The sequence below is a fragment of the Podarcis erhardii genome (assembly GCF_964252035.2).
Source record: "Podarcis erhardii genome assembly, chromosome: 6".
In the NCBI taxonomy this organism is placed as follows: Eukaryota; Metazoa; Chordata; class Lepidosauria; order Squamata; family Lacertidae; genus Podarcis; species Podarcis erhardii.
The window spans coordinates 66,625,184-66,638,052 of record NC_138510.1 but is presented as its reverse complement, the minus strand read 5'-3'; the positions used below and the strand labels follow the sequence as shown (position 1 = coordinate 66,638,052).

The following is a 12,869-nucleotide window of genomic DNA, read 5'->3' as shown; positions in this document are numbered from 1 at the left end:
GTTATCGGATAGCATTTCACAGCAAACCAGCATCGGAGATCAACTGAACTGCACTACAGTTGAAGCAGAGATTGGATACCAGTATTCTAATGACACCTTAGAACAGATTTAATACTAACACAAATGAGCTGTTTTCCATTTCAATGCCAAAATTCATACCCAGATTATAGAAGAAAAACAGAGTTTCAGGGCAAGTATTTTTTTTAATTAGTTGATACTATAGCTAATTCACATAATGACAGTACTGTAAACATTACTGGAACAAAAAAATACATTGTATGGCTTTTTTCATATTTGAGTGCAATAAAACATTTGTTAAGTAAGGTTGATATAATCAGGCTAAAGGCACCAAAACCATTATGTATACTCTTCAGATAATTGAAAAGTTCAACACAGGCACCATAGGTTTTGTTTTACAACTACATACAAAGTTGTTTGCAAAACTGCTACTCTTCAGTTTCCAAAGTCATAAAATTAAAAATCTTTATTTTTTCATAGAAGTTAATACAATATACAGCAATGTGGCTTTTCCGAGGACAAGGCAATTTGTTCTGAGGCACTGTAGCATGGTGTGAGGTACACATTGATTTCAAAAGTAAGGTTCATTGTTTCTTTGTTTCACATTGCTCTTTGTTGTTGAAAAAATCCACACTACAGCTGTTCCACAGATGTTTTGCATAGCTACTCTATATAGAGAAATGGCAAATTAAAATACACAGTACAGCTGACTTGATAGTGATTATAATTTCACACCTTACCTTGCGTACAATATGCATTATTTGGTAATAATTTGTATGATAACATGGTGAGTCCAGAATCTTCTTATTGCACAGAAACAAACATTCTTAAGTGGCCCTACTCCCAAAATACATAATTTGCAAATAGAAAAGAAGAACCCTAAACTGCCGGTATTGGTATGAACTTCTTAATCCAATACAGTGTCACAAGTTCAATTTGAGGCACTTTAAAAATGTGTGAAGATCAGAGGACAGGGATAACCAAGTAACTATGGAGTAAGGTGAAAGTAAAAGCAGCCACTAAAAAAACAAACTAAAAAGAACCACATGCACCAACATGTATCTAATAACCCAATTTTTCAAGAGGTCTCTAGCTAACAGTTTCAATAATTAAGGAAACAATTTTTTCCCCATATATTGAAGATCTGAAACAGATATGCTACTACTTTGAGGCCATTTTATTTTTTCAATCTTAAAAGGAGCATACCAGAATAAAGACAAATGTTTGCAGCATCAGGTTAATACATGCCCTGTCTCTCTTCAAAAGTTCTCAACCCTTAAACCTGCCAATGTGTTCACGAGCTACAATCAGTCTCTGTATCTGAGCTGTGCCTTCATATATCTGAAAAGAAAGCATACAATAAATAAATAAAAGGCAGGTGCTTTTGAGCAATTTCAAAACTACATAAAATATGAAAATACAGGGAACTTCTTATCAGTATGTTACCAGTTCAATGCAAAAGTTGCTACAGATGCTTAATGGCGGGGAAACAAATCTCTCCAGGTACTTCAAGGCTGCACTTAAATGGCTATGGTCCAATAGGCTACTTTAGTTAAGCCTAAGAACTTGAGCGTACCTAGTGGCATTTTTCAACTTTATTCTCTGAACAGCAGACACCCATGGCACATTACAAATCATTTGTGAAAATTTCCTCCATTTCAAAATGTGTTTTCCATATGGACACTTCTGTTATAGAAACAAGTTCAAATCCCTGAAGTACAATAATCTACTGCTGGTGGGTCAGGATCCAGTACTGAGTTCCAGCCTAATCATACGTGGGTCACAACAGCAACACTACCACCATACAAATAAATGGTAAATATGAAGAAATGGGTTTCAAGGTGGGTCCTGGGTCTGAAAAGGTAGAAGACTACTGCTCTAGTTTGTACAGTTATGCCATTCAGACCTCAGGCAGAATTTTTATACTATTTAAAAAAGGAATGGCTATAACCTCAGCTATGGAAACCTACCTCCTTTTCAAAAACATTACTTGATTTCAAACCATATAGGTGCTAATCCTACTCTGAGTAGGCCAACATAAAATTAATAAACATTGCTAGGTTACTTAATTTCAATGGGTTCTGCTCCGAGTATGACTTAGTTGATTATAACATAGTATTTTGTTAATAATTACTACATTTTAATTATATATATATGTGTGTTTGTATGTGTGTTTTTATCTGAGGTCAAGCCGTTACATGTAACATACTTACTTCCCAGATAACTACATATACTATATTTTGTATAGGATTGCATCCTAAACGGGTCTTTTCTCCACACTGCCCCGGATTTAATGCTCAGTAGATTTTAATTTTTAACCTGCAGGCATTTCATACAAATACTGCTTAAAAACCCCCGGCAGGTGCTGAGTGCCACCTTAAAAGAAACTGCCTCCCCTATGAAAGAGAATACCTCTTAAGATGAATGCTGCAACAACACAGATGTGTCATTTAAAAGGGAAACATACTTTTGTCTTTATATTATATACACAAATTTATTAATAGACTGCTGCTATCAATTCACTAAAAATGTTAACTGAGCAACAGTTCTAGTATTTGCATTAAATGGGTTACCTACCTGGTATATTTTGGCATCTCTCATTAGCTTTTCTACTGGGTATTCACTATTGAATCCATTTCCTCCAAAAATCTGGACGGCATCAGAAGCTACTTGATTTGCAATGTCTCCAGCATATCCCTTTGCAATAGATGCATAGTAGGTGTTTCTACGGCCAGCATCTACCTCCCATGCTGCCCTTTGGTAAGCCAAGCGAGCAAGCTCCACTTTCATTGCCATTTCAGCCAACATGAAGGACACTGCCTGGTGCTAAGATGGTTGAGGAATATAGGCAAATATTGACCAGTTAGAATTGAGAAGTTTACTTTTTGTACAATACATATCAAGGAACATGTAGCGGGCTTCTGCTTAGTGCTAAATTGTATTTTCCCCTCCCTCATTTCTCCTGCTGCTGTGTTGCTGGGAGCCAATAAGTGTTATATCCAAACGCAGGTTCACAATTTATTTTCCTCAAAGAAGCCACGAGCAATAAGAACTAAACTTGGTTACAAGTCATGGTTTGTTTGGAGAGACACAAACCATGAGCCTTGCCTTAGCTCCCAGAAGGAGGTTCTGGCTGCAATTTTACCAGGGTGTATGCTGTGTGTTCCCCATTAATTCATGGTTAGGTTTCATTATGGTTTAAAGTGACATGTGAATCAGACCAAAAAAGGAAAACTTTATCAATACAGTATATAAAATTAAATATTTTGCTAAGCTACTTTGTTCATATTTGTTAAAAATTAGAATGAAATTTCATCTAATTAGAAAAGTTACCAATGCACAGCCAAGCCTCAGGAATTACCCAAAGTCAGAATTATTGGTTCTGGTTCTGGTTCTTCATCTGGTTTTAGGATTTCCCTAGGACTCCTATCACTCCTCAGCTATATTTATTTTGTGATCGTAGCATTAGTTATCAGAAAGCAGTGCTGGCTTAATCTGAAGTGCTTATATATTTAAATAATTCTCTATTAATGAATTTGTGCAGATTACTAAATGACTTCATGTTGCCTTGTCTCAGTAACAAACAAGAAAACCCTAAAATGACTTAGAGTCAAACACGTATTTATTTATTAAATTTATATTTTGCCTTTCCTCCCAAATAAGCCATTTGTGGGGTGGGAGGTTATGTATGGAGACTCACAGTTAATACACAGTTAATACACAAGTATACAAATGTGATTAGTTTGGTTCTTTGCAGTGACTAGCCACACTATCCCTCATTGACAAAATCAGCATTAGCTTTGCTATACGACAGTCCACATTTTTAAACTGTCAGCTGCAGCAATCTTGAATCCTCTTACACCACAAGAGACCCATTTGCAAAGCAACACTACCCTTAAATTTAAAGAGACTGGTGGATCATATTTTGGTTTTACCAGCATTTTGACTTCCAACTTGCTAAGCTATTCTTTTAGGACCCTACAATATAAGTTTTGTGAAAAAGATTTCCCTTAATACACATTAACTGGAAATGGCATCATATAAATGATAAAGAGATTCACATACCTCTGCAATGACCTTTCCAAAGGTTTTTCTTTCCATAGCATACTTTGTAGCCTCATCCAAAGCTCTTTGTGCTAGCCCTACAGCACCAGCAGCTACCTGTAATTTTAATGATGGATATCATAAAAACAGAACTCTAAAATGATATTTTTCTAGAACTTATTTCAGATACTTACCGGAGGCCTTGTTTTATCAAATGCTCCCATGGCAATTTTAAAGCCAGCACCTTCACCAATTAATACATTCTCTTTGGGTACTCTCACATCCTCAAAAACAATCCCTCTTGTATCTGAGCAGCGTTGACCCATATTAAGTTCCTGAAAAGAAAGTTTATGAAATATTTAATTATGCCTTAACATAATTATTTGATGAAGTAAAAAACTAATGTAGATTGGTAATTTATAGCCAAGAGTGTAAGAATTATGCTTGTGATTTTACACATCCACACACAGAATCTAGATGGGGGGTGTGTGTGTGTCTGTGTGTACTCTACCTTTCTTCCAATTTGTATTCCAGGGCTATCCGCTTCCACAATAAATCCAGTAAAAGCTTTGCCTGCAGGAGCTTTGGGATCAGGATTGGAGCGAGCCAATAAAAAATACCTAATAAACACACACAAAAACAAGAGCCAAGTTTGACTTTAACAGATGCTTCTGGTAGGTTTATACCAGAAATTAAACAACGGTCAGGCGGTTTCAAAAAAGGAGGACAACCCAGTGTGTTTTGAAGACTTCTACTGAGCTTTAACATAGTTAAGACTGGACTTCTATTGTTCAGTATTATATATAAAACAAAAAGGAAATACAAGACAGTATACAAGGAAAAGACTCATAAAGCACATGTGGCACAGGATGGTATTTAGTAAAAGGATGGTTTCAGCCCTCCCAACATGTACTGTCACTCTTTCTTCCAAATTGTCTCACTTTATTCCTTCCTTCCAAACCAAATCCTGGATGGTGGTCAAGAATGTGGACACACAATACCACACTGGCTCTTGCCTCATTTGTGATAGGGTAAGAGATAATACCTAATCTCCCCAACTGGTTTCTATTAAACATTCTGTATCCTAGTCACACTGAGCATGACACAAAAACAGATCAAATGTGGGAAAGAACTACATAGAAAGTAAAGCTAGTTACGAATTGCTATACCAGTTAGCCTTGCCACCATTGGTGATCCACATTTTTTGTCCATTAATTATATATTCATCTCCTTTCTTTTCGGCTCTTGTTTTTAAACCCGCTACATCAGAGCCTGCTCCAGGTTCCGTTACACAGTAGGCCTGAGGAGAAAAAAGAAAAAGGAATAAACAGGAGGCACACCTGTTTAGGCAAGCAATCCCCTGAACTGCACTTCTGATTTTGTTGGCTTAACTGTCTGCTTTTAGACTGCGGTGTTTAACTGCTTGTTTTATTGCATATTTTCATCAAGACTTATTCTAGTGCCCAATGGAATTGCTATTGTGTATTTCAATTATGCATTGATCTTATTGTTGTAAACTGTGTGGAAGCAATATTTTGCATATAAGCTGTATATAAATTAATAATACCGTATTTTTCCATCTATAAGATGAGGTTTTTTACCCAATTTTTAAGATGAGGTTTTTTACCCAATTTTTTAGGTTGAAAAACAAGGTTCGTCTTATCCATGGAATACAGCAATTAAATATATAAATAATTATGGTACTTGCTTTAGCAGTCGCAGCTCCCGGCAGAGGCGAGCTGTGTGGCCTCTGTAGTCTGCTTGTCTCCTCCCACTCTGTCTGGCCTACAGATGGGAGGGAGGCTGTAGGTTTTTGTGTGGCATCTTTGCACGGCTCCAAGCAGACTAACAAGGCCACATGAGAAAGGCGTGGAGGGGAGAGATATCTTTGATCGCTGCGGCCAACTGGAGTAGCAGTGCCTTTCCTGTGGGGCATTCTTAGTCTGCTTGCCTCCTCCCACTCTGCCAGTCCTACAGCTCCATTTGTGCGCCGATGTTCGCTGATGTGAAAGGCACAAAGGGGGGGGATATTACTTCAATCGCCACACTCCTCCTGTGTAATGTTGCGCCGCCTGTGCACAAAAACAGACTGCCTACAGCCTTGCAGAGGCAAGCAGAATACAGAGGCCCCATGGGAAAGGCGAAAAGTGCTAAAAGCAACTGAAAGAAAAAGCTTCACCGCTCTTCCCCCCCCCCCAAAAAAGCTCAACCCTGCCCTCCCCCAAAGCTCAGCAATTGCCCGCAAGGGAAGAGCTGATAGGCACACAGCTGTTAGGCTCTGGGCAATCCTCTCCAAAAAAATGTCAACAACTTAGGGCAATTTCCTCCCCATTTTCTTAATTTGGAGTCTCCCAAAATAGGGGGCGTCCTATACATGGGGGCATCCAATATACAGAAAAATATGGTAAGTGTATACAGGTTTTTCACCAGAGAAAGCAAAGTAAAATTCTACAGACTTGGGGGGAGAGGGGGAACTTACACACATCATAGGTTCCTCTGTCATTCTTCCCAGATATTTCTTCTGCTGCTGCTCATTTCCTGCAATGATGACTGGCATTTGCTGCAAGAAAAAAAAAAGAAACATTCAATACAAAGAAAGTCATTATCTAGACAACTACAAAGAAAGAAGGAAAATACTTACACCCAGGGAATTTGCTTCAATAGCTGTTTGAACCCCTGTACACCCATAAGCTAATTCTTCAGTAATAAGGCAGGCATCAAAACAGCCAAGGCCAAGGCCACCTATAACAAAACATTATAAAACAAAAAACAGTCCCATACAAATCCATTTTAAGTGCACTTTACTTCCTATACACTCTAACCTTTGATAGGGTGAATTTTGACATCAGTGTAACAGGATGTTTCAATTCCATTTGCATATATCCCTTCAACACAACCACCCACCCACCCAATACCCCACAATATTGGTAGCATATCCCTATTCAGAATAACCCCAGTAGTTAACTAAATCATAACTTGCATGTAGGAATGGGTCAATACCAATTCAGGATACAAATTCTTCCAAGTAATATTGAAATACAATAAAACATCATCAAAGCACAATAAACCTTCGGGATCCTTTCTACAGAGCTATTGGTGGTAAATGGCCTTATGGCTGAAGAGGATGGTCCAGATGTAACACAACACCTTTCAATGGTGTCTGCTTGCATATCCACTTACCAATCATTAAACATACTGCAAAGAAGTTAACTAATATCCATATACATATACCCTGTATATTTGGCAACACTGCTATTTCTAATAAGGTCTCAAGAGATGAAAACTTATCTTACACCAGACATACTGGCTATTGCTATTCCTTCACATTCATAAAACATCCTATCGTAAAATCTGTCCTATCTTTGCCTCCTAAAAGTGTTCCTTAGTTGATGCTATTTTATTGCTTAAAAGGTAGTTTACTCACCACAGCTCTCTGGTATATGTGAATTTATCAAGCCGAGCTCCCATGCCCTTTTTATGAGGGGAACAGGGTACTAGAAAGAAAAGAGATAAAATATTTCATTTTATGTACAGTGTCTCTTTTTAGAAACATTTACTCAATGCTTTAAGCTGTTCCCTCCTTATATAGCAAGCCTACCTCTCCAGTTCTGTCATACTCAGCAGCAACAGGCAATATTTCCTCTCTAGCAAATTTACGAGCTGTAGCTTGAAATTCTTTCTGTTCATCAGTAAGTTCTAGAAAACATGGCATTCACATGTCAAACAATCAATTATATCCAAATATTTGAAATACCCGTAATAATTCAACATAGTAGCAGAACTGCAATACTTTGCACCTGACATTGCTAGAGTTCATTATTTTGGCACCTAAATTCATCCCTAATTCTACTCGCCAGGATGTGACAGGACATGAAGCAGCACAGCAATATAGGGAAAACCAAGACAGCTGGATATTCCAAGAGGTATAAGGGCATGAAGCAACATCAGCTGAAATAAATTATATTTTTGGAACAGTGTGAGGAAAATCAGGAGCCTCTGTTCAAGAAACGGACTGTTCATTTGCCTCTTACAGAAGCATCTACTGCAAGCGAGATGAGTGCACATCAGTTTTCCCACCTGAGGACATAAGACAAGCCCTGCTGGATCAGATCAGACCTCCAAGTATCTCTATCCCTGGCCATCAGGGTCCTCCCCAGGCCACACCATCTCTCTCCAGGCTCCTCATTGGTCCTGCTCTGCACCCTCCTTGAGAGCCTGGATGGAGAGATGACTGTGTGTGGCTGCAATGTAGTCTACTGCACATAAGCAGCCGTCACATCTGTTGATCAGCCTAGTGTATTGTCTCTGGCTACAACATCCATTGGTATGTGGGCCCCTGTCTGACTGCACTGAAAAAAATGCAAACGCCTGTATCATATATTTTCCCTTATGAACCAAAAAGCAATTTAAACTGGGAAAGTGGCATAAGGAAAAGATGTAACGCACACTGCACTTCTCCAATTACAATTCGTAGTTCACGAATTGTATTTAGTAAAACTACACAGCTGCTATTAGTAAAATAAAAAGTAAGTGCATCAGGCATTGAGTCATCAGTCTCCTGCCATCACACATCAAATGGTTCAAATTCTGATAATTTTCTTTAGGTTTGTGAAATACTTGAGGCGTGGGACATAATGTAAGATTAATAGGGGATATTTTTATAGTGCTTTGTGAATACTTACCAAAGCTAAATCCAGCTGCCGATTTACTTTTGGGTGCTGTTGCAGCAGCTTGACTTGATTGTGATCTCCAACTGCATGTAGCAATGCTTCGTAACACCTGAAATTTTGATTTTGGGGGGGAATAAGAATAGCTCCGATAAAAGCCTCCAATAAATTTCTCAATCCCATTGCAAGTGCCAACTAAAAAATAGTCTGCAGCAGAGCCCAATGCATTTACCACAGAACTGATCGTATTTTTCACTAGAAGTAGTTGGGGAATTCTGTGTTTTTCAATGTGTAGCATATTTTCTTTTAAGTTCTTTTGCAAGATCATATACATCTAAATATACTGCTAATTTTGGTTCAAAATACCATTTGGCCTTTGCAAATAAATATGCCCCTGTACCTTTCTATGGACTTTGTTGTTCTCCTATGAACTTTCCATTGCTGGAGCAAACTGAAGATTTTGTAAGTTATTATTATATAGTTCTGTTGAAGATACATACTTATAGGACATATATTATATCTTATTGCTGAAAGATCTAGTAGTATCCTTAGCATTTATTATTTTTGAAAGTGACTAAAATACATAGCAAATTTCAGGGACAGGTCTCTGCATAGTGCCTTACAATCTAAAGACATGAAACAATAGGAGAGGGAACCTGGAAGGGGAAAATGGAGAAGCTTTCTCTGGAAGAATAAAAGAAAGAAAAAAAATGTTCAAAGTAAATATATATAATGCTTAACTGACCAGGTCCGGGGACAGCGGGAAGACACGCTGCGCCTCCCAGCTGTCCCCGGAGCTTGTGGGGCTGGCGGCGGGGAGAAGCACGCGTCTCCTCGCCGTCAGCCTCCAAACCACATCGGGAGACAGCGGGATGGCGGCGTTCCGCCTCCCCACTGTCCCCCGACCTTGTGGGGCTGGCGCTGCGGCTCTCCTGAAGCCTGGAGAGCGAGAAGGGTCGGTGCGCACCGACCCCTCTCGCTCTCCAGGCTTCAGCGAAAGCCTGCATTCGCCCCATAGGACACACACACATTTCCCCTTCATTTTTGGAGGGGAAAAAGTGCATCCTATAGGGCAAAAAATACGGTAATTTGCAGGGGGAAATTGCAGTGTAGAAACACCAACTTTTGCTGGGCTACAATGCGGCTCTGTGTACAAGTCACATCTGTGGTTCAACTCACTTTTGCCTCTGGCCCCACTCACCACTGGTGCAGAGAACAGTGAGATAAGATGGGACAATGTTCTGACACAACATAGGGCAGCTTCCTATGCTCCTAATTTGGGGAACAAGAACTAAAATAAGTAGCTTTGACTAAGCAGAATATGAAAGTGACAACGAAAGATGGTCCAGTGGTTAATAAAATAGCAAGAGAACAAAGTCCATCTAATTATACAACTACACACCAGTCATTCAAAAGAAAAAGAAGTGAATGAGATAAAGATTGCATAAGACATGCACAAGATGTTCTATCAAGTGTACAATATTAACCAAAAGGCCACAAAGCTTTGGATATGAGTAACTCATTGACCATTTCAACTTCACTACAATTTCAAAGAATAATTTACACTAAAATACTTTGTAACCTGTGGCTCCCTGGCTTCAAGGGTGATGCTTTAGCAAACAATTGTGGAATTAAGTCTCTAATGCTATTTGATTTAAGTAAAGCATCTTTATCCTACTTTCAGCCAACACAGAGAGAGAAAGAGAGGGAGGGAGGCTCCCAGAGTACCTTACAAATGCCAGTGTTAGAAAGGCCCTCCCCCAAGGATTACAACCAAAAATATGGGATATAAAAGGCAAAGAGAATGGGAGGATGAAAAAAGCAAACACAGAAACTATTTTTTAGTTACCAAGTTTTTGTAATGGCCAGGTGGAATAGAAAGTTTTTTAGCACTCTGCTCCATACCTTGCTTTTCAGGGGTTGGAACTTATCAGTTATCTTATGTGTCATACTCTTTGGTGGGGGGGAGAGAAGCAGACTACTCACTGGCACTGCCAACACCAAATTCCATTAAAGTTACAAGGTACAGTGGTTTAAAGGCTGACCTTTTCGTTGTGGCAATTTTCAATTACATGTTGTCCTTATGGAAAACACTTCTGCTTTTCACTCTCATAGCAATTTTTTTTCCCAAAAAGAACTCTCTGTACACAAATGAAACATTTGCCCTGTTTATCCTCCAGTTTGCTGGGTACGTCCTAGACAGAAATACATGCTCATAACAATCACTTGTTATGATTTATGTGTGACACCTACGGAGTAGAATATTACAAAGTTCCCACATCATAAACCAACCTGTATGAGACTGGTAAAGTGGCACATTAATTGCACACAACATTACCACATCACCATATGCAATACTCAGCTCACTGGTTTGGCATCCTTCAGTTTTATCAATAACTGTCGACCAACAAATTTAACCAACAGAAATCTTGTGTAGGGCCATTTCTGTCATAGAAGAAAAATCCTCAGAGAATATTAATAGCCCTGCAAATCCTTTCTAGGCGAACTATTGTATACATCAATCTGAACCCGCACATTTTCAGAGTGCAAAAATGCATTTATTTACATACTGAGTATGTCATATAGATTGACTCATCAGTGATAAGTGGGTAATTATCAAAGTTTACTAGCTTTGCTCACATTTTGCTTAAATCAAGGGCAAACAGCTACTAGATCAAAGTATTCTGTACAGATTTGAAACAAAACTGCAAATATAAAACTATTCTTATTAGCTTTATAAATCAAGTGTATAAACAAAACCCATAAAAGGACTGTTCTGTCCAACATTCTCAAAGAGCTAGTGTGGCATAGTAGTTAAGAGACTACCCTATTCATCAGACTATCTGTATTCTAAATTTCACCTCTGCCATGGACATACTAGATGGCCTTTAGCACCATTTCGTAGCCATAGGTCTTTGTCTATAGTATGTAGATAATACAGAAGGACTTTAAAAGGGCAAAGGGACACCCAAACTACCAAGATTCAAAAGCAGTCCTTTCCCAGTCACAGCACAATGCTTTAAAAAAGTTGTTTTTCTTTCTAGCATATGAATTCTTAAGACTATGTCTTATCATTTATATACTTAGGGGCAAAAACCAATACAAACTGGGATTTTGTAACAAACCGTAAACAAGAATAAAAGTTGGAAGATATACCAGCTACACTGGCACAAAAATGTTTTATATGAAATATATAGCGGGTAGTATAATTAGTTAGACCTATTCACAGAAGATAACTCTATCAAAATCCCCTAAACCTAACACACATATGATCTCGGTTTCTATAGATGTCTTCTGTTTCCCTACATTTGCCATAAATTTTTTTTAAAAACCCTAGGATCAAGGTAAGGCAGTTTCCTTTCGGAAACCAACCCCTCCTTATGAATGCCAAACAAATAAATAGATACGCTGTTGCATAATACCAAAAACTGCGGTATTGTTGTTTGTTACGGGACAGAATGTGCTTCGCTTTATATAAGCTGGAAGTATCATTCTTTGCGGGTGGAGATACCTTTTCCTTTCCTCCGTGAGAACTTGGCATCCTTCCCCTCTTCTAAATATTTATGTTCTACAGTAGTTCTGATCCCTGCATGGCAGGGGGAAGGGGGTTTGGACTCGATGCCCCTCGGGAGCCCCTTCCAACTGTATCATGTTGTAATTATAGAAGTCTTAAGACTACTAAATACGCAGTAAACATCGCCCGCTTATCAGCACTTTACTGGGGCAGTGGGTAAGCTCCCTTGGACTAAACGGGGTTATCTCCCGAGTAGGAACGCTTCTGGCTTGCATTGCCGGGTTACAGAAACCCACCCCGCCCCACCTTGCAAGGCCTCCTTCCCTCGGCAATCCGAGGCCGCCCCCAAGCCTGCCGCTTTCGGTTTCTGCGCCCGGCTTCTCCCCTCACGCCCCTCGCCCACGTACCCGAGAGACCTTCAGCGCGGCCATGACGTGCCCTTCCTCTTCCACAGGCCGCGGCAGCAACCTCCCACCCAGTAGGCACCAAGCCAAGGCCCGCCCCCTGCGCTCGGGGATCACTCCAGGAGGCTAGGCCCCAAGAGAGAGGCGACGAGGGAGGAGGAGGAGCCGAGAGAAGGAAGGCGGGGGGGGTGTCGGCTGACGAAGGCCGGTTGGGCTCCGGTG

The 12,869-nt window shown here is 39.6% G+C and overlaps 1 protein-coding gene across 1 annotated transcript; it reads right to left on the bottom strand.

The window, feature by feature from the left end:
* Positions 1-183: 183 nt before the first annotated feature.
* On the bottom strand, positions 184-12,809 carry ACADM (acyl-CoA dehydrogenase medium chain). The gene is made up of 12 exons (XM_081866773.1): positions 12,651-12,809; positions 8,745-8,841; positions 7,661-7,758; positions 7,487-7,556; positions 6,704-6,804; positions 6,542-6,622; positions 5,232-5,362; positions 4,574-4,682; positions 4,257-4,397; positions 4,084-4,179; positions 2,596-2,844; positions 184-1,359 (listed from the first exon to the last, which is right to left on the bottom strand). The coding sequence occupies exons 1-12, from the start codon at positions 12,672-12,674 to the stop codon at positions 1,288-1,290; spliced, it is 1,269 nt and encodes a 422-aa protein (XP_081722899.1). The 5' UTR covers positions 12,675-12,809; the 3' UTR covers positions 184-1,287.
* Between the last annotated feature and the right edge of the window lie 60 nt (positions 12,810-12,869).

Excerpts from the sequence above, each read along its gene's own strand:
- ACADM (XM_081866773.1), bottom strand. The coding sequence starts at position 12,674 with ATGGCCGCGCTGAAGGTCTCTCGG. Across the intron at positions 8,842-12,650 it reads CCGCGCTGAAGGTCTCTCGG|GTGTTACGAAGCATTGCTAC; the intron begins GTACGTGGGCGA and ends TCAAAATTTCAG. Across the intron at positions 5,363-6,541 it reads CAGAGGAACCTATGATGTGT|GCCTACTGTGTAACGGAACC; the intron begins GTAAGTTCCCCC and ends TTTTCTCCTCAG.